Source organism: Trachinotus anak, unplaced genomic scaffold (genome assembly GCF_046630095.1).
Source record: "Trachinotus anak isolate AG129_WGS33_773 ecotype Australia unplaced genomic scaffold, CSIRO_AGI_Tana_v1 ptg000021l, whole genome shotgun sequence".
NCBI lineage: Eukaryota > Metazoa > Chordata > Actinopteri > Carangiformes > Carangidae > Trachinotus > Trachinotus anak.
In genome coordinates, this window is record NW_027273872.1 from 15,178,523 (window position 1) to 15,205,393 (window position 26,871).

The following is a 26,871-nucleotide window of genomic DNA, read 5'->3' on the forward strand; positions in this document are numbered from 1 at the left end:
GCAGGAACGAAACAAAAATATTAAAAAAATTAGAATAGGAAACCGTTATGCCTGCTGTTATGAATGACAGTGCTTCATAAATATGAAACTGATCACACAGACATAAAATGGAAATTGTCATGTCTGAAATTGTCTGTTATATCCTATTACTTAAACATTGGATGCCACTTATACGAAACAAATAATCAGCAATGTATGTTAAATGAGCGTTTTAGGTCGCCCGAAACTGAGCGTCGCCAATGCTTTCAGTTTCAGACGAGTACCATATAATTGCAGCATCCTCGGTTCGACTTCGGCTTGGGACATTTATTGCATGTCATAATCCTCAAACCCTCCCAAATTCGCTGTCTGTCTTTTCCTCAACTGTCAAATTAAAGCAGAATTATTATTATCGTGGTTGTTGTTAACTAACACCCCACTTAAAGCTTTTTTAATATGCTTAAATAAACAGAAAATATATATAATTATACATTTTGGCCTACCTCTGGAGACTCTACTGATTGGCCAAACGCCTCAGCAAAGTCTGTTGGACTTTTCTTCAGAGTCTGGTCAGCAGGAAGAGTGTTGTCATTGTAAGATGTCACAAACTTAAAGTCACTGGTTCGAGAACCTGTTGTCAGGTAGGCGTCATAATTGTAGGTGCTGCGTAAAGTTCCTGTGCCGTCAACATCTGCGTAATTAGGAGGCAGATAAGCGCTGGGGATGGCGACTGCTCCGTCAAACAACAGTCTGGGCTTTCTCCTGCGACAAAACCTCACACCCAGGATGATGATGATGAAGGTCAGGAAAAAGGTGGAGACAGACACCAGAGCAATTATCAGGTAAGAGGTCAGTTTGGAGTTCTTCTCATCATAAGAAATATCCTTCAGCTCTGGCACCTCAGCCAAGTTATCAGAGATAAGTAAATACATGGAACAGGTGGCAGAGAGAGAGGGCTGTGCGTTATCTTTCACTGACACAATAAGGTTCTGTTTCATGCTGTCGGACTCAGAAATGTCCCGCTGTGTCCTGATCTCTCCGCTGTGGAGACCAATAGTGAAAAGTCCCGGATCAGTGGATTTCACTATATGATAGGACAGCCAGGCGTTCTGTCCGGAGTCCGCGTCCACCGCGATCACTTTGGACACCAGAGAGCCTCCGTGTGCAGCTTTGGGGACCAGCTCGGTCATGAAGGAGTTGCCCTCCGGGGCGGGGTACAGTATCTGAGGAGAGTTGTCATTAACATCTGATATGAAGACACTCACGGTCACGTTGCTGCTGAGTGGAGGAGAACCGTTGTCTCTGGCCATCACCTGCACTTTAAAGCTCCTGAACTGTTCATAATCAAACGACCTCACAGCGTGGATCACCCCCGTGTCTCCGTTAACAGACAGATAGGAGGACACCGGGGCACCGTTCACCTCACCAGGTAACACAGAATAAATCACTGTACCGTTTTGTCTCCAGTCGGGGTCTCGAGCAGTAACGGAGCATAAAGTGGAGCCAGGTTTGTTATTTTCACTCACATATGCGCTGTACGACTGTTCCTCAAACACAGGTGGGTTGTCGTTGATGTCAGCTACAGATAACTCAACACTTTTAGAGGAGGACAGAGGTGGAGAGCCCTCGTCAGTGGCAGTGATTGTAATGTTGTAATCAGACACTACTTCACGGTCCAGTTGTCCCGTGGTCACCAGAGAATAATAGTTTTTAATAGAAGGAACCAACTTAAAAGGGACATTTTGCTGAATGGAGCAGCGGACCTGTCTGTTATTCTCAGAGTCTCTGTCCTGCACGTTAATGATGCCCACCTCTGTACCAGGTGACACGTTCTCAGGTATTAAATTCATCAGGGATTTCATATATATCACTGGAGCGTTGTCATTAACATCAGTGATATCAATCATGATTTTGGAATCAGACGAAAGTCCATAACCGTCTTTGGCATCAATCCGCATTTCATATTTAGAATTACTCTCGTAATCAAGTGGTCCTATGACTTTTATCTCTCCAGTTTTACTACTCAGTGAGAAAACCTTTTTAGCTCTTTCTGAAATACGACTAAATTCATAAGTCACCTCCCCATTGATTCCCTCATCTGCGTCACTGGCACTTACAGTGACAACAACTGTATCAAGGGCAGCGTTTTCAGGCAGACTGGCCTTGTAAACTGCCTGGTCAAACACCGGCGCGTTGTCATTAGCATCCAGCACAGTCACGTGTATACTGGCGGTTCCTGATCTTTGTGGTTTACCGCCATCAACCGCAATCAGCATGAAATTTAAATCGTGCTCTTTCTCACGGTCTAGCTCTTTGTCTAACACCAACTCCACGCTCTTAGATCCATCGGTATCGTCTCGAACAGACAAAACAAAATGTTCATTATTTTGTAAACTGTATTGTTTAACGGTATTTTGTCCAATGTCCGCGTCATGTGCCTCGTTGACACGATACCGAGCTCCTTTGTCGGCCGATTCGCTTATTTCCAATTTGACTGTATCCTTTGGAAAAACGGGTGAATTGTCATTTACATCCTGGATGAGCAGTGAAATGCGGTGCAGCTCCAAAGGGCTCTCTAGGACCAATTCGAATTTAAGCATACACGAAACCTTCTCTCCACACAGCTCCTCTCTGTCAATCTTTTCCCTGACGACAAAATCTCCGGTTTTCAGATCAATAGCGCAGTAATGCTGGTAGTTTTCCTCTGTATCAATACGGGCTTTACGAGTGTACAATTTCCCTACTTCCAGCCCGAGGTCCTTGGCAATATTTCCAACAATGGACCCGGGCCTCATCTCCTCCGGAACAGAATAGCTGAGGTCTGCAGTGGCGATGTGGATAAAAAGAGCAAAGCCGCAGACAAATCTCAACAACGATTGTCCTCTCTGGTCCATTTTTTTCATGAAGATATAAACTCGCAATTCTAAGTTGTCGCTAATAACGTACTGATAAAATTAAGATACGCCGACCCGACAACAATAGCAGGTCTGTTCTTAATGCTTGGATTACTTCTTTTGCAGTGGGTGGAGAAATTTACCTCATATCTGCAAGTGAGCAGCGACGCCTTGAGTTAATTTGAAATATTACAAAAAAACAAGGAGTAGTCCAATGAACGATTCCCGAAGTTGCTGCCATGCTCAACACTAAAATACTATATTTCCAGTGTTTTGTTTTGTTTTTTACTGGGATATGTTTGCATTGCTCTCATAGGCGCATATACCGAAAATACCATTCAGCACCATGGACAGCATTTGTATGGCGAAAGGGAGACGCACAGTTTACCCCTATTTAATATTTCAGTAATTAAATATTAATAAAACACACTGAGCACCGAAATTTAAAAAAAAGGATTATATTCTCACATTTCAAGTGCCAAGAGACATACCACATTATTTATAAACTGACAATAGAAAAACATATTTAAATTTCAAATATGAGGCCTACAAAATATTTTGGTCTTACACATATGTTTATGTAATAAAGAGTGGAAGGTTATTGTATTTTATTTTCTAGCGACAGGCTACATATAAGTCTAAAATCCAATAGGCAAACTGCATGTTGAGTGAACACACTCAGTAGTCTGTATGTTTATAGAACAAACAGTTTAGCTTTTCGTCCATTAAGAAAAACAAATATGATCAATCGTGGTAATATTTCAAATAGTGGTTTGAAATGTAGGCTGTCAAAACATAGGTCAAGCCTTTATTTGTAGCTTAAGCACACCATTGTTCACCTTATAATTCTAAAAAAGTAGGGCCTACTACAAATTCAATCTTTGTTCAGCCAACTGCTCCTCTGAAGGAGCATGTGATGAAAAGAACAGATAATGCTATGTCCAAAAGCAAATGATCGACGCACTTCACGGAATACAGTCACAAATGTCCTGTAAAGATGGATTTGTTTATATGCAGGCAAAGAGGTAAATTCGATCGATCAGTATAACGTGTTTTGATGTGTAGGTTAGTGGTAAGAGTTTTTTAACAGCAATGAACGACTATATAAATGTGTACCACATCCTAGCTTCAAACTGAAATTAAACCATTGATTTGAAATGAGTAACAAAAATTAACATCGACTCACCGATGTATTTTCATGTAAGTTAGCCAACTAAATTCATGCCTCCTTGGCGGTCATTTCCAATCATTTAAAAGGCATGCGGTCCAGAAAATGTGAAGAAAGTCATTATCAAGCACTAAATGAAAAGTAGCGCAGCCGAGAAAAAAAGATCTCTTAAACTAATAGACAAAATTATAAATAAAGTAATTTATGTCAAAAAGTAATTTCATACAAAAATGACAAAAGGGAAGTAACTGATGATGGCTAAAATGGTCTAATGTATACGCAAACATTTAGTTGCAAGTTTACTGGAAGTGCATGACGGTGCCAATGGATGGTCACAATCAACACTTAAATGTTACATAAGAAACTATATATGTCCTACCTCTGGAGACACATCTGCCGGGCCAAATACGTCAGCAAAGTCTGTTGGACTTTTCTTCAGGGTCTGGTCAGCAGGAAGTGTGTTGTCATTGTAAGATGTCACAAACTTAAAGTCACTGGTGCGAGAACCTGTTGTCAGGTAGGCGTCATAATTGTAGGTGCTGCGTAAAGTTCCTGTGCCGTCAACATCTGCGTAATTAGGAGGCAGATAAGCGCTGGGGATGGCGACTGCTCCGTCAAACAACAGTCTGGGCTTTCTCCTCCTACAAAACCTCACACCCAGGATGATGATGATGAAGGTCAGAAAAAAGGTGGAGACAGACACCAACGCGATGATCAGGTAAGAGGTCAGTTTGGAGTTCTTCTCATCATAAGAAATATCTTTCAGTTCAGGCACCTCAGCCAAGTTATCAGAGATAAGTAAATACATGGAACAGGTGGCAGAGAGAGAGGGCTGTCCGTTATCTTTCACTGACACAATAAGGTTCTGTTTCATGCTGTCAGACTCAGAAATGTCCCGCTGTGTCCTGATCTCTCCGCTGTGGAGACCAATAGTGAAAAGTCCCGGATCAGTGGATTTCACTATATGATAGGACAGCCAGGCGTTCTGTCCGGAGTCCGCGTCCACCGCGATCACTTTGGACACCAGAGAGCCTCCGTGTGCAGCTTTGGGGACCAGCTCGGTCATGAAGGAGTTGCCCTCCGGGGCGGGGTACAGTATCTGAGGAGAGTTGTCATTAACATCTGATATGAAGACACTCACGGTCACGTTGCTGCTGAGTGGAGGAGAACCGTTGTCTCTGGCCATCACCTGCACTTTAAAGCTCCTGAACTGTTCATAATCAAACGACCTCACAGCGTGGATCACCCCCGTGTCTCCGTTAACAGACAGATAGGAGGACACCGGGGCACCGTTCACCTCACCAGGTAACACAGAATAAATCACTGTACCGTTTTGTCTCCAGTCGGGGTCCCGAGCAGTAACGGAACATAAAGTGGAGCCAGGTTTGTTATTTTCACTCACATATGCGCTGTACGACTGTTCCTCAAACACAGGTGGGTTGTCGTTGATGTCAGCTACAGATAACTCAACACTTTTAGAGGAGGACAGAGGTGGAGAGCCCTCGTCAGTGGCAGTGATTGTAATGTTGTAATCAGACACTACTTCACGGTCCAGTTGTCCTGTGGTCACCAGAGAATAATAGTTTTTAATAGAAGGAACCAACTTAAAAGGGACATTTTGCTGAATGGAGCAGCGGACCTGTCTGTTATTCTCAGAGTCTCTGTCCTGCACGTTAATGATGCCCACCTCTGTACCAGGTGACACGTTTTCGGCTATGGGATTATTAAGAGATTTTAAATTGATTTCAGGGGGGTTGTCATTAACATCAGAGATTTCGATTATCACTTTGGAATCTGAGGTAAGCCCGTAACCATCTTTGGCGTCTACACGCATTTCATACATCGACTCTTTCTCGAAATCCAAAGTCCCGATTACTTTTATTTCTCCTGTGATGTGATTCAAAGCAAAGACTTTTTTACCAGTTTCTGAAATACGACTTAATTCGTAAGTAACCTCACCATTTAGACCTTCGTCTGCGTCAGTTGCAGAGACTTTAACCACCACAGTATCAAGAGGAGAGTTTTCAGGGAGAATGGCTTTATATACTGTCTGGCTAAAAACTGGAGCGTTATCATTAGCATCCAGAACAGTTACATGCACGGTTGCAGTACCAGTTCTTTGAGGAGTGCCTCCATCTAGCGCGGTGAGCACTAACCTCAATTCCTGCTGTTCCTCACGATCTAACTCCTTATCCAACACCAGTTCTGCGAATTTACCCCCATCTGATTTCGACTGAACCTTAAGCACCAAATAATTGTTTGACTGTAACACATAGTTCTGAACTGCGTTTTGCCCAATATCTATATCATGCGCTTCCAAAACACGGTAGTGCGATCCCTTCACAGCCAATTCATTGATTTCTATTTTGATTTCATCTTTTGCAAACACCGGCGGATTATCATTGATATCATGTATCTTTAGTGAAATGCGGTGCGATTCTAAGGGGGCCTCTAGGATCAACTCAAATGCTAAGGAACAAGAGGCCTTTTCTCCGCAAAGCGCCTCTCTGTCAATTCTTTCAGCTACAATCAAATCTCCAGTGTTGAGATTAATGTCACAGTACCGTTCACGATTCAGCTCGCTGTCAATGCGGGCCTTTCGAGCAGATAATTTCCCCACGTTCAGTCCGAGGTCCCTTGCTATATTTCCTATGACAGATCCGGGTTTCATTTCCTCGGGAATAGAATAGGTCACGTCTCCGTTACCAATGTGAAGCAACAGAAGGAAAAAAACCATGCCATAAAGCAGGCCAGCCGCTGAACATCCATTGTGTGTCATTATGACTCACAAATAAGAAAAAAAAAACTCAAAACGGTGAGCGGTGTAAATTATCCCCGTGCGAAAATCCGTGAAGTCCAATATAACATAATCACAAATCAGATGTACTCGCAAACAGCATATGTGAAGGGAATGGTCGACCCAAAGCACACCCAAGGGTTTAATTTGGCAAGGAACAGCTCAAATCTACAGTAACAAAGCATGAGAAAGGGGTGGAGGCGTATTTCCTCTGCTGGTAAACAGCGACACTGTGAGTCCAATTTCATCCATGCATTTGAAGCAGCAACAGTTCATGCATACAACTGTTTTCTTGTTCGTTTCACCGTATGTCGACACCAATGAAAACGCAAAATATGATAAGTCACGAATATTTCAGGCAAGGAATGAATATTTAGTAGTTTTACTGTCCATAACAGACACATATGCATGAAACAATACTATCAGAAGAAATTAGTCCTATAAAAAGTAAAGACCACCTTTGAAGACAAGTGGTCGATTCGAAAAGGAATGAAAGTGGCAGACCTGCAAACCACACATCTTTAGGCTGGCCCAAACTATTTCATGTGTGACATTTAGTAATTTATCCATGTTTCCTTGGGCAAGATACTGAGCGACACATTACTCCCAATGAATTCTCGGTGTGTGACTATGTGCATGTGCAATGATTGCATAGAAAAAGTGCTGTATGAATGTCAATGTATGTGGTTTGTAGTGTAAAGCATTTAAGACTAACTATCAATAATACTAGAAAACAGTTACATTTGAAAAGATTGCCCCAAAGAAATTCATATTATTTCTACTCAAACAAGAGAAAGAAAAAAGGTCGAAATGAACCGTCAGTGCGATATACAAAGTTATTCCTACCTCTGGAGAGCCATCGGACTGTCCAAAAACATCAGCAAAGTCTGTTGGACTTTTCTTCAGAGTCTGCTCAGCAGGAAGTGTGTTGTCATTGTAAGATGTCACAAACTTAAAGTCACTGGTTCGAGAACCTGTTGTCAGGTAGGCGCTGCGTAAAGTTCCTGTGCCGTCAACATCTGCGTAATTAGGAGGGAGATAAGCGCTGGGGATGGCGACTGCTCCGTCAAACAACAGTCTGGGCTTTCTCCTGCGACAAAACCTCACACCCAGGATGATGATGATGAAGGTCAGGAAAAAGGTGGAAACAGACACCAGAGCGATGATCAGGTAAGAGGTCAGTTTGGAGTTCTTCTCATCATAAGAAATATCCTTCAGTTCTGGCACCTCAGCCAAGTTATCAGAGATAAGTAAATACATGGAACAGGTGGCAGAGAGAGAGGGCTGTCCGTTATCTTTCACTGACACAATAAGGTTCTGTTTCATGCTGTCAGACTCAGAAATGTCCCGCTGTGTCCTGATCTCTCCGCTGTGGAGACCAATAGTGAAAAGTCCCGGATCAGTGGATTTCACTATATGATAGGACAGCCAGGCGTTCTGTCCGGAGTCCGCGTCCACCGCGATCACTTTGGACACCAGAGAGCCTCCGTGTGCAGCTTTGGGGACCAGCTCGGTCATGAAGGAGTTGCCCTCCGGGGCGGGGTACAGTATCTGAGGAGAGTTGTCATTAACATCTGATATGAAGACACTCACGGTCACGTTGCTGCTGAGTGGAGGAGAACCGTTGTCTCTGGCCATCACCTGCACTTTAAAGCTCCTGAACTGTTCATAATCAAACGACCTCACAGCGTGGATCACCCCCGTGTCTCCGTTAACAGACAGATAGGAGGACACCGGGGCACCGTTCACCTCACCAGGTAACACAGAATAAATCACTGTACCGTTTTGTCTCCAGTCGGGGTCTCGAGCAGTAACGGAACATAAAGTGGAGCCAGGTTTGTTATTTTCACTCACATATGCGCTGTACGACTGTTCCTCAAACACAGGTGGGTTGTCGTTGATGTCAGCTACAGATAACTCAACACTTTTAGAGGAGGACAGAGGTGGAGAGCCCTCGTCAGTGGCAGTGATTGTAATGTTGTAATCAGACACTACTTCACGGTCCAGTTGTCCTGTGGTCACCAGAGAATAATAGTTTTTAATAGAAGGAACCAACTTAAAAGGGACATTTTGCTGAATGGAGCAGCGGACCTGTCCATTCATCTCCGAGTCTCTGTCCTGCACATTAATGATGCCCACCTCTGTACCAGGTGACACGTTCTCAGGTATGGGGTTAGTCATTGATTTCAGATAGATTATTGGAGCATTATCATTTATATCAATAACATCTATTATGACTTTGGTGTATGAGGTCAGCCCTAAACCATCTTTAGCTTCCACTCTCATCTCAAAGGAACTCCTTTCTTCAAAGTCAATCACACCGGTTACTCTGATTTCTCCCGTTTTAGGATCAATAGAAAAGACATTTACATCATCGTCAGATACATGGCCGAAGTCATATGTCACATCTCCATTCACTCCTTCATCTGCATCAGTAGCACTGACTTTAATCACTACGGTATCAGGAGGAGAGTTTTCAGACAGACTGGCTTTATAAACGGCCTGGCTAAACACTGGGGCGTTATCATTAGCATCCAGCACAGTGACGTGTATGACTACGGTTCCTGATCTCTGAGGAGACCCACCATCCAAAGCTGTGAGAAGCAAATTCAGCTCTTTTTGTTTCTCTCGATCAAGTTTATTCTCCAATAAGAGTTCAACATTGTTACTGTCAACAGCGAGAATAAAGTTGTCGTTCTTTTGTAGGCTGTACCTCTGAACAGCATTTTGACCTATATCTGCGTCATGGGCCTCCTCGATTGAGAAGCGGGTACCCTTCTCAGCTGACTCACTTATTTCCATTTCAATCAAATTTTTTTTGAATTTTGGAGAGTTGTCATTCACATCTTGAACATGAAGACTCACACGATGAAGCTCCAAAGGATTTTCTAACACAAGATCAACCATTAATACACACGATGGTTTCTTGACACAAAGGCTTTCTCTGTCAATTCTCTCCATTGCTATCAAATCCCCGGTGCTCAGATTCATGTCACAGTACCGCTTACTAGATCCCTCAAAATCAACACGGGCCTTTCGGGAAGATAAGCTCCTCAGATCAAGACCAAGATCCTTCGCTATATTTCCAATAACAGAACCTCGTTTCATCTCCTCTGGGATAGAATAACTCAGGTCTCCACAAACGAGGTGCAGCGTTACAAGAAAGAAAGCGAAGCAGAAGATCGGACGAAGCGCTGGAAATCCTTTGTCTCCCATCGTGACACAAAAAGCGTCCTCAACTCGTTCAACTTATACTGTCCAGTGCGACGAAATTAAATATTCCAAAACCAGTCAGTAACACACTTCACAGCAGTTTACACCATCAAATGTGATCGGAAATTTAACCGCTTCTCTGAAAAATCTGAAACTGACATCTGCAGTCGTAGTGGGTGGAGTGGTGAGGCATTATTTTCTGTCAGCCCACAGCGACACCATGAGTCACTTTTTATCTTTACAATGGGATGTAATAAAACATTCTTTCAAAGGTCTTGAACCACATTAAGTCAATGCTCACTCACTATTTTATGAACTGTGCATGGCTTTCATTTACTTAAAACACACATGAATGATCTACTGTAAATGGCTCAGAGATAGGGATGTAGGTGTTGTTCACTTTCGTACAACTGAGCTCATCTAGATTTGGTTCGTTACCCTCGTAGCATCAACTACCTTTGCTTCACCTTTATAAAAGTTGGTATATACAAATTAAACAGGCTAAAGATAAACATATACTGTCTGAGCATCTGAGATGAAAAATCAGCTAATCTTTCGGTACAACACTGTAACGTCCACTGACACCGGGAATGTAATGTAGGTAAAACTGGGGTTAATCAATTTATGTTACCACAATGAACTGAGACAATCGGGTATTACAAGAATTCAAACATTTTATTATTATTATTATTATTATTATTATTATTATTATTATTATTATTATTATTATTATTATTATTACAACAGGCAAATAAAAGTCGGATAGCATGGCGGTAGACAAAAGACGTCTCCTGTCGCGGTTGTGCCTGAGCCCCTTAACAATGTTTCAGCACCACGGACAGGGACCTTGAGAGGTGACAGAGGTGAAGGCTCAAAGATACTGAACGCTGAGTTGGTCTCCTGGCCACTGAGCTCAGACCCGAAACTTAAGCAACTTGCAACGAGGGTAGATCAAGAATCAGAGCACTGGTCACATCATGTCTTAATAAATGACAATCAGTAACACATAATGATGACTGATTTTTTTTTTTTTTACAGCGAACAATGTAGAGCTTGAGTAAAACGTTTAAATAAAATAAATCGACGACAAGTTAAGTCATTAACTACACTTTGCTAGTAAAAATGTCCTTGTAACAAACTGTATTTCCTCCCATGTGGGTGAGAACTTCTGCTAATAAAGACCGGGTTGAAGAAACTACTCGGTCGCGAAGGATTAGGCCTACATCAAAAAAGAGCGAAAAGGCCCCATTGAAGGTAATAACAGCCACATCTATTTTGTCAGGAAATCATACACAGTATCTCTCTCAGAGGGGACCTGGAAAAATATATCTCATCAAAAGAGCACTCCCCACTATGTGTGGACAAAATGGGGAAACAACGAGTTTAGCAAGTACAAACCAAGTGAGGAGTTTTATGGTTCTGAAGGATAACAGGAAAAAAATTGTAATAATTTCATAGCGTAATTTAAAAAATATGAATCGAAAAAAAAATGTATATATATATATATATATATAAAAGTCCACCTCCATTATGCAGTTCGTTTCAACAACGATAAAAGCACATTTACATTCTGGAAACATAAGCACATGCTGCAATCAGTCATTTAAAGGATTCACTAAACAAGCCAAAAGATTAAATACCAGCGAAGTACTTTGAACGATTCCTACCTCTACAGCTGCACCCAAGTCTTCAAACGGGTCTGCAAAGTCTGATGGACTTTTCTTCAGAGTCTGGTCAGCAGGAAGAGTGTTGTCATTGTAAGATGTCACAAACTTAAAGTCACTGGTTCGAGAACCTGTTGTCAGGTAGGCGTCATAATTGTAGGTGCTGCGTAAAGTTCCTGTGCCGTCAACATCTGCGTAATTAGGAGGCAGATAAGCGCTGGGGATGGCGACTGCTCCGTCAAACAACAGTCTGGGCTTTCTCCTCCTACAAAACCTCACACCCAGGATGATGATGATGAAAGTCAGAAAAAAGGTGGAGACAGACACCAACGCGATGATCAGGTAAGAGGTCAGTTTGGAGTTCTTCTCATCATAAGAAATATCCTTCAGCTCTGGCACCTCAGCCAAGTTATCAGAGATAAGTAAATACATGGAGCAGGTGGCAGAGAGAGAGGGCTGTCCGTTATCTTTCACTGACACAATAAGGTTCTGTTTCATGCTGTCAGACTCAGAAATGTCCCGCTGTGTCCTGATCTCTCCGCTGTGGAGACCAATAGTGAAAAGTCCCGGATCAGTGGATTTCACTATATGATAGGACAGCCAGGCGTTCTGTCCGGAGTCCGCGTCCACCGCGATCACTTTGGACACCAGAGAGCCTCCGTGTGCAGCTTTGGGGACCAGCTCGGTCATGAAGGAGTTGCCCTCCGGGGCGGGGTACAGTATCTGAGGAGAGTTGTCATTAACATCTGATATGAAGACACTCACGGTCACGTTGCTGCTGAGTGGAGGAGAACCGTTGTCTCTGGCCATCACCTGCACTTTAAAGCTCCTGAACTGTTCATAATCAAACGACCTCACAGCGTGGATCACCCCCGTGTCTCCGTTAACAGACAGATAGGAGGACACCGGGGCACCGTTCACCTCACCAGGTAACACAGAATAAATCACTGTACCGTTTTGTCTCCAGTCGGGGTCTCGAGCGGTAACGGAACATAAAGTGGAGCCAGGTTTGTTGTTTTCACTCACATATGCGCTGTACGACTGTTCCTCAAACACAGGTGGGTTGTCGTTGATGTCAGCTACAGATAACTCAACACTTTTAGAGGAGGACAGAGGTGGAGAGCCCTCGTCAGTGGCAGTGATTGTAATGTTGTAATCAGACACTACTTCACGGTCCAGTTGTCCTGTGGTCACCAGAGAATAATAGTTTTTAATAGAAGGAACCAACTTAAAAGGGACATTTTGCTGAATGGAGCAGCGGACCTGTCTGTTATTCTCAGAGTCTCTGTCCTGCACGTTAATGATGCCCACCTCTGTACCAGGTGACACGTTCTCAGGTATGGGGTTAGACAGTGATTTCAGATAGATTATTGGAGCATTATCATTTATATCGGTAACATCTATTATAACTTTGGTGTATGAGGTCAGCCCTAAACCATCTTTAGCTTCCACTCTCATCTCAAAGGAACTCCTTTCTTCAAAGTCAATCAGACCAGTTACTCTGATTTCTCCTGTTTTAGGATCAATAGAAAAGACATTTACATCATCGTCAGATACATGGCCGAAGTCATATGTCACATCTCCATTCACTCCTTCATCTGCATCAGTAGCACTGACTTTAATCACTATGGTATCAGGAGGAGAGTTTTCAGACAGACTGGCTTTATAAACGGCCTGGCTAAACACTGGGGCGTTATCATTAGCATCCAGCACAGTGACGTGTATGACTACGGTCCCTGATCTCTGAGGAGACCCACCATCCAAAGCTGTGAGAAGCAAATTCTGCTCCTTTTGTTTCTCTCGATCAAGTGTATTTTCCAATAAGAGTTCAACCTTGTTACTGTCATCAGCGAGAATAAAGTTGTCGTTCTTTTGTAGGCTGTACCTCTGAACAGCATTTTGACCTATATCTGCGTCATGGGCCTCCTCGATTGAGAAGCGGTTACCCCTGTCTGCCGACTCACTTATTTCCATTTCAATCAAATTTTTTCTGAATTTTGGCGAGTTGTCATTCACATCTTGAATATGAAGATTCACGCGATGAAGCTCCAAAGGATTTTCTAACACAAGATCAACCATTAATACACACGATGGTTTCTTGACACAAAGGTTTTCTCTGTCAATTCTCTCCATTGCTATCAAATCCCCGGTGCTCAGATTCATGTCACAGTACCGCTTACTAGATCCCTCAAAATCAACACGGGCCTTTCGGGAAGATAAGCTCCTCAGATCAAGACCAAGATCCTTCGCTATATTTCCAATAACAGAACCTCGTTTCATCTCCTCTGGGATAGAATAACTCAGGTCTCCACAAGCGAGGTGCAGCGTTACAAGAAAGGAAGCGAAGCAGAAGATCGGACGAAGCGCTGGAAATCCTTTGTCTCCCATCGTGACACAAAAAGCGTCCTCAACTCGTTCAACTTATACTGTCCAGTGTGACGAAATTAAATATTCCAAAACCAGTCAGTAACACACTTCACAGCAGCTTACACCATCAAATGTGATCGGAAATTTAACCGCTTCTCTGAAAAATCTGAAACTGATATCTGCAGTAGTAGTGGGTGGAGTGGTGAGGCATTATTTTCTGTCAGCCCACAGCGACACCATGAGTCACTTTTTATCTTTACAATGGGATGTAATAAAACATTCTTTCAAAGGTCTTGAACCACATTAAGTCAATGCTCACTCACTATTTTATGAACTGTGCATGGCTTTCATTTACTTAAAACACACATGAATGATCTACTGTAAATGGCTCAGAGATAGGGATGTAGGTGTTGTTCACCTTCGTTCAACTGAGCTCATCTAGATTTGGTTCGTTACCCTCGTAGCATCAACCAGTGTTATCTGTGCTTTACCTTTAAAAAAGATGGTATTTACAAATTAAAACAGGCCAAAGATAAACATATACTGTCTGAGCCTTTGAGAGGAAAAATCAGCTAATCTTTCGGTACAACACTGTAACGTCCACTGACACCGGGAATGTAATGTAGGTAAAACTGGGGTTAATCAATTTATCTTACCACAATGAACTGAGACAATCGGGTATTACAAGAATTCAAACATTTTACTTTCATTTATTATAATTATTTTTCATTTATTATTATCATTATAATTATCGTTATCATTATTATTATTATTATTATTATTATTATTATTATTATTATTATTATTATTAATGGCTGATAAAAGCCAGACAGCATGGCGGTAGACAAAAAGACGTCTCCTGTCGCTGTTGTGCCTGAGCCCCTTAACAATGTTTCAGCACCACGGACAGGGACCTTGAGAGGTGACAGAGGTGAAGGCTCAAAGATACTGAACGCTGAGTTGGTCTCCTGGCCACTGAGCTCAGACCCGAAACTTAAGCAACTTGCAACGAGGTTAGATCAAGAATCAGAGCACTGGTCACATCATGTCTTAATAAATGACGATCGGTACCAAATGATGGTGACTGCACGATTTTACAGTGAACAATGTAGCGCTTGAGTAAAACGCTTAAATAAAATAAATCGGCGACAAGTTAAGTCATTAACTACACTTTGCTATTTGCTATTTCTTCCCATGTGGCTGAGAACTTCTGCTGATAAAGACCGGGTTGAAGAAACTACTCGGTCGCGAAGGATTACTTCAATAAAGAGCTGAATAGCCCCACTTGAGGTAATAACAGCCACATCTATTTTGTATAATGTAATCCATCAACAGAATACTCACCACTATGTGATGACAAAAGGGGGAAACAACTAGTTTCGCAAATAGAAACCAAGTGAGTAGTTTCATGGTTCTGAAGCGTCACAGGAAAAAATATGTAATAATTTCATAGCGTAACTTAAAAAGTATGAATATATATATATAAATATATATATATATATATATATATATATATATATATATATATATATATAGGCCTAAAAAAAGTCCACCTCCATTATGCAGTTCGTTTCAACAACGACAAAAGCACATTTACATTCTGGAAACATAAGCACATGCTGCAATCAGTCATTTAAAGGATTCACTAAACAAGCCAAAAGATTAAATACCAGCCAAGTACTTTGAACGATTCCTACCTCTACAGCTGCACCCAAGTCTTCAAACGGGTCTGCAAAGTCTGATGGACTTTTCTTCAGAGTCTGGTCAGCAGGAAGTGTGTTGTCATTGTAAGATGTCACAAACTTAAAGTCACTGGTTCGAGAACCTGTTGTCAGGTAGGCGTCATAATTGTAGGTGCTGCGTAAAGTTCCTGTGCCGTCAACATCTGCGTAATTAGGAGGGAGATAAGCGCTGGGGATGGCGACTGCTCCGTCAAACAACAGTCTGGGCTTTCTCCTCCTACAAAACCTCACACCCAGGATGATGATGATGAAGGTCAGAAAAAAGGTGGAGACAGACACCAGAGCGATGATCAGATAAGAGGTCAGTCTGGAGTTCTTCTCATCATAAGAAATATCCTTCAGTTCTGGCACCTCAGCCAAGTTATCAGAGATAAGTAAATACATGGAACAGGTGGCAGAGAGAGAGGGCTGTCCGTTATCTTTCACTGACACAATAAGGTTCTGTTTCATGCTGTCAGACTCAGAAATGTCCCGCTGTGTCCTGATCTCTCCGCTGTGGAGACCAATAGTGAAAAGTCCCAGATCAGTGGATTTCACTATATGATAGGACAGCCAGGCGTTCTGTCCGGAGTCCGCGTCCACCGCGATCACTTTGGACACCAGAGAGCCTCCGTGTGCAGCTTTGGGGACCAGCTCGGTCATGAAGGAGTTCCCCTCCGGGGCGGGGTACAGTATCTGAGGAGAGTTGTCATTAACATCTGATATGAAGACACTGACGGTCACGTTGCTGCTGAGTGGAGGAGAACCGTTGTCTCTGGCCATCACCTGCACTTTAAAGCTCCTGAACTGTTCATAATCAAACGACCTCACAGCGTGGATCACCCCCGTGTCTCCGTTAACAGACAGATAGGAGGACACCGGGGCACCGTTCACCTCACCAGGTAACACAGAATAAATCACTGTACCGTTTTGTCTCCAGTCGGGGTCCCGAGCAGTAACGGAACATAAAGTGGAGCCAGGTTTGTTATTTTCACTCACATATGCGCTGTACGACTGTTCCTCAAACACAGGTGGGTTGTCGTTGATGTCAGCTACAGATAACTCAACACTTTTAGAGGAGGACAGAGGTGGAGAGCCCTCGTCAGTGGCAGTGATTGTAATGTTGTAATCAGACACTACTTCACGGTCCAGTTGTCCTGTGGTCACCAGAGAATAATAGTTTTTAATAGAAGGAACCAACTTAAAAGGGACATTTTGCTGAATGGAGCAGCGGACCTGTCTGTTATTCTCAGAGTCTCTGTCCTGCACGTTAATGATGCCCACCTCTGTACCAGGTGACACGTTCTCAGGTATGGGGTTAGACAGTGATTTCAGATATATCACTGGAGCATTGTCATTTATATCAGTAACATCTATTATGACTTTGGTGTATGAGGTTAGCCCTAAACCATCTTTCGCTTGCACTCTCATTTCAAAGGAACTCCTTTCTTCAAAGTCAATCACACCAGTTACTCTGATTTCTCCCGTTTTAGGATCAATAGAAAAAACATTTACATCATCGTCAGATATATGTCCAAACTGATATGTCACATCTCCATTCACTCCTTCATCTGCATCAGTAGCACTGACTTTAATCACTATGGTATCAGGAGGAGAGTTTTCAGACAGACTGGCTTTATAAACGGCCTGGCTAAACACTGGGGCGTTATCATTAGCATCCAGCACAGTGACGTGTATGACTACGGTCCCTGATCTCTGAGGAGACCCACCATCCAAAGCTGTGAGAAGCAAATTCAGCTCCTTTTGTTTCTCTCGGTCAAGTTTATTTTCCAACACGAGTTCAACCGTGTTACTGTCAACAGCGAGAATAAAGTTGTCGTTCTTTTGTAGGCTGTACCTCTGAACAGCATTTTGACCTATATCTGCGTCATGGGCCTCCTCGATTGAGAAGCGGTTACCCTTCTCAGCTGACTCCCATACTTCCATTTCAGTCAGATTTTCTCTGAATTTTGGAGAGTTGTCATTCACATCTTGAATATGAAGATTCACGCGATGAAGCTCCAAAGGATTTTCTAACACAAGATCAACCATTAATACACACGATGGTTTCTTGACACAAAGGTTTTCTCTGTCAATTCTCTCCATTGCTATCAAATCCCCGGTGCTCAGATTCATGTCACAGTACCGCTTACTAGATCCCTCAAAATCAACACGGGCCTTTCGGGAAGATAAGCTCCTCAGATCAAGACCAAGATCCTTCGCTATATTTCCAATAACAGAACCTCGTTTCATCTCCTCTGGGATAGAATAACTCAGGTCTCCACAAACGAGGTGCAGCGTTACAAGAAAGGAAGCGAAGCAGAAGATCTGACGAAGCCCTGGAAATCCTTTGTCTCCCATCCTCGGAAAATATGCGTCCTCGGTTTGGACAAATGGTTGTCGAGAGGAAAAATAAAAAAATATCTTCCAATGTCAATAATCAGTGTTTTAAAACAGCGAGCACGATGAAAAATAGCTGCAGAAACAGGGGATTCTTCTTAGAAATTACAACTGATTTCAATGAAGCACCAGTGGGTGGGGATGTCTGTGATACTGTAGTGCTAGCCCACAGCGGCACCATGAGTCGCTTTTCACTATTTACACCTGCAAGCAATATCCTTCACAAAACCCGCTTTGTCCTCAACCACTTTCAGGATAACTGTGTGTCACATGTAAAACATAAACGATACAATCTCATGTATTGTGTTAAAATATAATTAAGTTGGTAATTCAATCTGATAATTTAAACATTTTAATATGTAATAATCTAATATTGGCGTTATATACGATGTGTATTGACTTTGTATTAAACCTAAAGAATCCGTTAAAACTTTGAAACTTTGAAATTATGCTTTTCACTGATAAAGCATGATGGAAATGCACCTTTCAGCACCATGTATAAAGTATAGCTGCAGCTTATTCAATAAAGACTTGAACCATTATCATCTTACCATAATGTATGTTCACAATGTGCACGTTATCCTCTCTGCACACCCAAGAAATATGAACATTATTGACCACACTGGATCCTGTGACATTCTGCGATGGAAATCTGGCTCTTGCACAGACAGACAACCTGCCCCCACCCTTCTCTCAGCAAACACAGGACAATACTCATTGGCAGGCAGCCTGTGTATCTCCCTCACCTGAACTGCTTCACATTGTACAAGGCATTCAGAGGATGCCTCTGTCACAAGCATTATCATCAATTAAGGAGTTACATCAAGCTGCCACACTGAAGCTCAGTCAAACTGATGAACTACTTAACAGCAAGAACCACAGACATCACCACTCAGGTGTCCACCGGAGATGAGACAGACCCCGTGCCTCTTCATTTGAAAATAATGTGCACTGTCTTTTTAATTGAGACACGGCTAAACAGCACTACTGGTGCAGCAACACTGAGAGAGACTTGTCTTCCAAACTATAATTTATCAGTTACACTGTAAAAAAGAACATGCTGGTTCAACTTAAAATAATTTGTAACCTGGCTGCCTTAAAACATTGAGTGAGGTAAGCTATGAAACTTCAGTTTTTTGGACATATATCCGAGTTCCTTAAACTTAGAATAAATAGTTGGGGTGACAAAACTGAAGCAGATAAAACAGTACCATCAACTTTGTAATTAAAGTTTAATCAACAAGATATTATAGTGACACCAACAAGAGTTTCTAAGTTGTACAAACATAAATTCTAGTTGAGACAACATACAATGTTCAATAAAACCAACCGACTTGTATTGGCATCTTGAGTTGTGCAAACATGAAAATTAAAGTTGTTTTAACTAAGCATCTTGTTAAAGTAACTTATGATTTTTGATGCAAATATTGTAATCAAAGTTGGCTCAACTAAGCATTTTGTTGGACTAACTTGTCTTTTTAAGGCAGCCTTAAGGCAACATTTCAGGAAAAGTTCATCGTAGTTGCAATGTTAAGTTCATCCAAAAAATTGAACTGAGTAATTTACCCACATAACCCGAGTTTCTCTCTCAAACAGTACTACATAGAAATGATCGTTCATCAAAATCCAAAAACATTCAGAATGCTATTTTAATACATTTCAGAACTGACAGTGACCTTTTTAGTATGAGCCTGATATTATAACACTTCCATGGCTGAAAATATGACAAATGTCACATATTTAACATGTTTTCACATTTTTCACGTTTTCACACATTTATTTTGTAAAACATTGAGCAGAACAGCCTTAGTACTGTTCTTTTACCTACAGAAAATAACTGGTATACAGGAATAAAAGCAGAAACTGAAATATAAAAACTTCCTGCTTGAAGTATAGTTAAATTGCACAAACTTCTAAGTAGCAGATTACCTCTTAGGTTTTAACGGAACAAATAATGAACTATAACATTTTGTATAAAAACATTTTCTGCACTTTTTCTTTTTAACATAGGCCCTGTGTTGAGTGACCTAACCATGTGATGTGTATATTGGCATGGTGCTGCTTTGACGGACTTGCCACTACACTTTGCCTTGAAGCAGCCTGTTGCGCAGTCCATGTACTTTGGCTGAATAACTTCCACTACCAATGCCCATGAAAACTTTTTGTATGAGCTCAAATGTATACTTCAGTCCTTTGGGATAGTCTGTGTTCAGGCAGTAAAGAAGACCATCAGTGTAGTAAAGGCATTAGCAACATTTCTTAGCTCATGCAGAATGATGTGCTCCTCCAGTACAACAGCAACATCAACGATCTCTTTTGCCAGCAACTCTTCCTTGCCTTCTCCTTCCTCTACAACAATGAGAAAGCCAACGCCCACTCCTTTTACAGCCTCCTCTGCCGAACTGGAGGTCTAAAGAACATCATGAAGTATTCAGTAATTCAGCATGTATCGTGCCTATTATTAGTCCTATTATAATTATTAGTTAGTTTCATTAATAGTCTGATTTGTCTTTATGTGATCCTACATTCTGTCTGTCTTTCCTCCTGCCCTGACTTGACTGTACTAAACTTTTACTATACTATGTTGGGAAAGACACAATGACAACAAAGACAACATTATGCTCCATTCTGCAAAACACCAAATGACAAGGTGCCATTTAACCTAAATTGTAAAATACTACTCCAAAACCCCTTGATATTAATTATTAGACAATCAATATTTCAATGTAATTTATTGTTAGTCAAGTACAGACTGTATCCCTGTTCCCATAATCAGAACAATGGAGATACACATTGAAACACATGTGCCTAGTTTTGTACTTGGCGTTTAAGGAAAACACCATAATTATGGCCATGATAAGGCATGTTTATTATGTGTGTATGTTTTGGAAAACTGCTGTCACAAAAGCATAAGTTATAACAGGCTTTAGCTATATATAATATGCCATTAGTAAATACAGTTAGTGTCATAAATAAATTGTTTTGGTTTTAAAGCCGCAAACTTTGTTTTGCTAGTGGTGATCCAGACATGATAGACTGAATTTGGCGTAAAAAATTATGCAAAAGACAAGTAGAATAGATTTTTTTTAAAACATGTGTTTTAAGGTTTGAAGATTTTCCTAAGTGTAACCATCATATGGCTTGAAATCGACATACTGTTCATAAACTTCATTTGATTATACAGTGTGAGAATCTTTTTTTCTCTTGAGTTTAAAGCTACTTGATCCAAACATAAACCAAATGGCTAACCAAATTTCAAAACTTAAATCTGGACTTGCCATCAAACTGACAGACAGCACTTTCAGTAGCTTGACTAACACTAGACAATTATTAAATGTTTGTTCTGACGCTGTCAAAGGTTTGTTAATATCATGTTTGTAAAGATGGCAGGGAAACAGTCTCATGCTTTCAATTATGACTGGAAAAGATTTTAAAATGCAGTTTTTTCCATCTATGACTCCAGCATTTTTAACAAGTATAGAAATATCAATCCAGTAGTAGGTAAGCGCATTAACTGTGCCACAACTGAATGAAATTACACTAATTTAACCTTCTGTCTTACATTAATTAACAAATTGTTTTTCAATGTGATAGGAGTTTCCCATGCAACAATGAAATCAACTCAGTCACACACCTCGCAGACACAGATGAAATTGATGGGATCCTCCTTCAGATAGTGTGGAAGTCAAAGGAAAGCAGCTGCTCTTCTCTTCTGGTTTGAAGTCTAAAACATAAGATCAAAAACAACAATGGTAAATTGTGACAAATGTAGCAATTAAAAGCACAAGTAGAATAAGTCTTAACTGCACCTTAATTCAATGCAAGTCCTGAAAAAGGTTATCAAGACAAAACAACACTATGGTAAAAATCTTAACTGCAAAACAATATTAACAGTATTACTTAAGGATAGGGGAGTTGTTTGATTTGATAGGAAAAAGGGTGGAAATACTTAGACTCATCTGGAAGGAGAAGAACAAATTACTTGTCAGTTGTTTCCTTACAACATTAAGCACAATGATAAAATACACACATACACAGGTAGAGCCTTGTACTATATCGATATAGTCTACATACATAGCAGCACAGAGCTACATTACAACATGGAACTACATTACTCCAGCAACAGTGTGCTTTAGGACAATGGAAAGCAAGGTTAGTGATTTGGTAGTGTAATAAAAGTTAAGTAAATACTAAGATTTGCTCTTCTCTGTAGGTCCGTATGACAGTAAATATGAGCAAAGAGGTCGGCATTGGGTTCACTTTACAGGCCATAAAAATGTTGAATTCTGCAGTTGGAAAAATTGACAGTAAAAGTCAAAAAGTTGCTTTTTTTGGAGAGCACAGAAAAGGACTGATAACCGAAACACGAAGATGTGGGCTTACAGCAAGAAACACCCTGTTAAGCCCATAGGTTATATCAGGCATACCCGCTTTTACTAGTGGGTGCTAACATTAGCTAGGTTAGCTAGACAATGTTAGCACCCGCTGGCGCCAAACTTTGTTTTTCTTAATTCTTTTAAAAAATGTGACTTATCTACTGCACCCATTGCTCCTACCTTTCACGTCAAAAGGAAAGTGGTAGAACGGGTTAGGGACACAATTATAAAAGTAGGTTTCGTTTGGCACATGGCAGAGCAGGAGATGGACAGCCCTTGTTGGTTGTGTGGGGTTGCATATGCATTTTTGCAGTGGCAACACAAGCATAGTTAAGTCATCTAAGACATATATGTTGCCTGAACTTGTCAGATTGAACCGATTAGTTGGGAATGGTTAAACTTGATAGTTCAAGTACATACAACTTTTTAGTTGAACTGACTTACAAAATTCTGCTGAAGTAACTAAAAACTCAAATCCTTTTTTACAGTAGGCAAAACAGGAAAGGAGGAGGGATTGCAGCCATTTTCACTACACAGTTTGTGTGTAATGACATTGACCTCTGGGAATTTACATCATTTGAATATCATGCTCTTAAAGTCAAAGCAGAATTATCAGTACCTAGGCTATCATTACATTATATCAGCCAACAGGAGATTGATCCCTCTTTCTACTGGAATTCTCAAAGCTGATCTCACTTGAAGCCTATCAGGGCATAACACCCTAGAACAAAAGGCTTAAACAATAACTGCCTATAACAAAGCATTAAAAAAAGGCAATAAAGGATTACTTTTTACTAAGATTATTACAGAAAATGCTGGAAACTCTATTATTGTCCATGATTGACCACCTGGTCAACACAGTCCCCAAAGTTCTCTGCATAAATGTAACAAACTTGCGTTATTCTTCAATAACCAAATAAATTCAATTAGAGCCTGTATTACTGTTGATGTAAACACATATGATCTCAGTAAACCCCGTAAAAAAATGTATCATTGGAAAAGTCACCTGTATTACATTAGCTGAGATTTGCTGGACTGTCACTGAGTATGCCTCTTCTTCATGTATTGACCCTGTACCAACAGCATTTTTAAGCAGGTCTTTGACAGTGTTTCAAGCAAGTGTTTCATGTAGCCTACCAAACATTACAAATAGATCTCTTGAAAACAGCTGTTGTAAAACCCTTATTAAAGAAACCAAACCTAGACAGTACTTGAAATAGATACTTGATACTTGAATAGGTAGTTTCAGTGCAAATAAACTCCTTTCACAGAGAAAACAGTATACTGGAGGAATTCCAGTAAGGCTTTTTTAGGTCCATTATTATTCTCACTGTACATGCTGCCGCTTGGTGATATCATCAGAGAGCACAGTGTATGTTTCCATTTCTGATCTATGTTTCCACCAGCTTTGACGATGATGATGATGACACAACTGTACATCTCTGCTGAACCAAATGATGTTGCAGCTATAAATTCCATTACTACCTGTCTTCTAGCAATAATAAATTGAAGAACAATAAGTTTAAGTTAAAGGAAACAATACAATATGAATAAATGTTGTTATACACTGTGGTTTCTAATGATGGCATAAGAAGCTTGGTCTGAATTACCAATTATCCCTACCAACAACCTATAGGCTAAAACATACTACATACTGCATTGGTAGTGTATATTACAACTAGATTTTCATATCAACACGTTATAGTATGAAATTAAATTTGGTGAACATGCATTTTCCACACAACACATTACTAATGTAAACTTCTGGTGCTGTTTACACAGATGATAAAATGGTTATTGAGCCTAATAACCACATATACAAGCCAACTATTTTCAATTATGAGTCTTATTTATGAGCCTTACTAATCATGAATCACCAGTTTGTGAGGCGAAACTACTTACCTCTATCAGGAGATGGGTTTTTAATGCACCTCTCCTTCCTTCATACAGCACATTTTTTAAATCACTGATAAACGTTGCTCCCGCTCCCTCTGCAAAAAAAAAAAAAAAAAAAGAGAAAAATTACGGTAGAATTAATGTTGACAGACCAGATTTCATAAATATGACACGCCCAACAAAAGCATAAGCTAGGTCAACTCTAGTTAACTGTATCTGACCCAAATAAACATTTGACCACATGCTTTTCACAGCTTTTTTCTGCATCTAGACTCCAGGTCCAGATCAGAAACCATATATATTATATTTAGACTTGTCAAGTCTGGGCTAGATTATCCCAGTCTATGCTAAAGACTCTGGCTAAAGGTCCAAATGGTCAAAAACCACTACACCTCAAGAGACTGGCAAGAGTTTTGACTAAACTGCTGGACTGTCACATTTAACTTTAAACCAGAAAAGGAAAGAATATAAAATGAGCGGCGGCTACAATATATATGTATGTAAAGAAGTCGTTGTCATTTCCTGCTTTGCTTTCGCGCCCAATCCGCAGAACGCATGCGCGAGCGGAGTCGCCATCTTGGAAAACTACACAAGGCAAAGCCATTTGGACAAACCACAGTGCCGGATTTGAGTCACAAAAAAAAAAGAAAAGAAAAACAAAATAGTCAACACCAATCTGTACTAGGGAAATGTAAACTTCAACAAATATTATGCAAATTCAATTACACATTTATTTTATTACAAAGTAATTTCCAGTTATTTTAGATGTAATAACTGTAGTTGTCGTTAGTTATCTTGAGAACAAAGTCAATGTTGTAGTTCAATACAAAACATACATATATTAGGTGTGATCTGATCACTCTAGCCTTGTAGATGTAATATTTGCCAACAAGACAGATAAGTTTGAGAGCATTGTTAGTAGATTCTGGGTCCGTACTGCAGTTCAGAAACAAGACCATGTCTTCTAATATTGGTTTCAAGTTGTTGAAGCATTGGTAAATCAAATAAGGATCTTCAATCCAGAAGTACATTCATGGAATAAGTGAGAATTGATTCATTTTCTGTTTTACAGAAATAGCACACTGGAGCAATAAAGTATCTACTTAAAATGTATGTAGTAATGCAAGGGTAGTAAAAGATCAGGCCCTGACAGCCGCATTGGCCATTGGATCATATATCAACGTTGCAGCCATTTTGGACCAGGCAGGCCTGCTGTTCATACTTCCCCACCTCCCTCACCCAACCCTCTAGCTGGGTTCAAAACTCCAAAAAGTGTAACATATAGTAGTCCTACCACATGTCCATCCCAGTCTCTTCAGGTCAAGGACCATCTTTTCTCTCATTCAAAGCAGCCACTCCACCGAAACAGTCCTGTTTTCTGGGACAGAAGCCCTATGGGCAGCTAGAGCTGCAACTCAGTCCTTTGGTCTTATCTTGCTGGACTTATGAGTAGCCTTTGGGTGAACCACCTCATCCTGCTGTCTGTACTCTCTAACATGGTTATTTCAGACAAAGTGGTTTTTAATCCCATCTCGCTGGGGCCTCCCTCATTGTGTGCATGGAAACAAAGTCATGGAATATCAATCCTAATCCTTTGACCAAAGATTTATTTTCTAATCTCAAAAGAACTCCATTTATAAAGGAAGAACACACATAGGTTGCTGAATCCAAAAGGAAACAAATAGAGAATAAATCAAAGTAGTCTCATATGTCCCTCTTAAGGATAAATATAGTTCTCAGTTTGAGACTAATATGGACATAGAATAAGAACTTAAGAGTGAAAGGTGAAAAAGAATGAATGAGTGGGAGTGAAGTCTAACCTTAAAATGACCAGGGGCGTAAGCCATCTTTCACGCTCACGGTCGGATGTAACAAGAGTAAAATGAACTTCCTGTCTGGCTTATGCACATTTCTAAGGGTTTTGGTCAACTGGAGTCACTTAGAGGTGATGTAGTGAAACTACTGACATTAGGAACTTGTTTAAGAGTCTGTCAGACACATGTGAAAACAACTATTCCTCAAACTACAGTTCAGACACATGGGTCTTACTGTAAACAATAACACATCCACATGTATGCAATTAAATAAGTGGACATAAAAGCATGTGCAAGAGGATGAAATACATAACAATGTCAGCTTTGGACAAAGTGAATGACAAAATTAAAGGAACAGGTTCCCATATGATGTAACTGACAAGGCTAATATTATATTGCAATTTGCCCAATAGCAGCCAGAGCCATTTTTTCTGATTCTGTAGAGAGGGGTATTCAAAGCACTAATACTCATTGCCATATTAAATTAAGGGTGGAGAGAGGCTCTGTACATGAGGCCCCACAGTCTGATAAAGGAGGATGAAAACATGAGCCAATCAGTGATGAGGAAAGGAAAGAAAGTGA

General features: G+C 40.7%; 3 protein-coding genes and 1 long non-coding RNA gene across 7 annotated transcripts in view; all 4 read right to left on the minus strand.

Annotated features, from left to right (window-relative positions):
- The window catches only part of LOC139606386 (protocadherin gamma-C5-like), a 276,343-nt gene extending 262,020 nt beyond the window's left edge, over positions 1–14,323 (minus strand). The window contains exon 1 of one of the 4 annotated variants that reach the window (XM_071458548.1): positions 11,719–14,323. In XM_071458548.1, coding sequence (XP_071314649.1) covers positions 11,719–14,103 — 2,385 coding nt within the window. In that variant the 5' untranslated portion in view covers positions 14,104–14,323. Of the gene's footprint in view, positions 1–4,420; positions 7,616–7,684; positions 10,186–11,718 lie in introns of those variants that run through there. The other 3 variants (XM_071458565.1, XM_071458554.1, XM_071458538.1) reach the window with 3 other exon arrangements.
- Positions 450–3,133, minus strand: LOC139606414 (protocadherin beta-15-like). Its single transcript, XM_071458598.1, has one exon. The coding sequence runs from the start codon at positions 2,880–2,882 to the stop codon at positions 465–467; it is 2,418 nt and encodes an 805-aa protein (XP_071314699.1). The 5' UTR covers positions 2,883–3,133; the 3' UTR covers positions 450–464.
- Positions 14,324–15,687: 1,364 nt separating the features above from the next.
- LOC139606213 (protocadherin gamma-A12-like) lies at positions 15,688–18,740 on the minus strand. Its single transcript, XM_071458259.1, has one exon. It carries the CDS (start codon positions 18,162–18,164, stop codon positions 15,708–15,710), a length of 2,457 nt encoding a protein of 818 aa, XP_071314360.1. The 5' UTR covers positions 18,165–18,740; the 3' UTR covers positions 15,688–15,707.
- Positions 18,741–18,777: 37 nt separating this feature from the next.
- Positions 18,778–25,026, minus strand: LOC139606214 (uncharacterized). Its single transcript, XR_011684573.1, has 4 exons — positions 24,868–25,026; positions 24,482–24,570; positions 21,838–21,927; positions 18,778–20,613 (listed from the first exon to the last, which is right to left on the minus strand). It is a non-coding gene; the product is annotated as an uncharacterized lncRNA (long non-coding RNA).
- Positions 25,027–26,871: the final 1,845 nt, after the last annotated feature.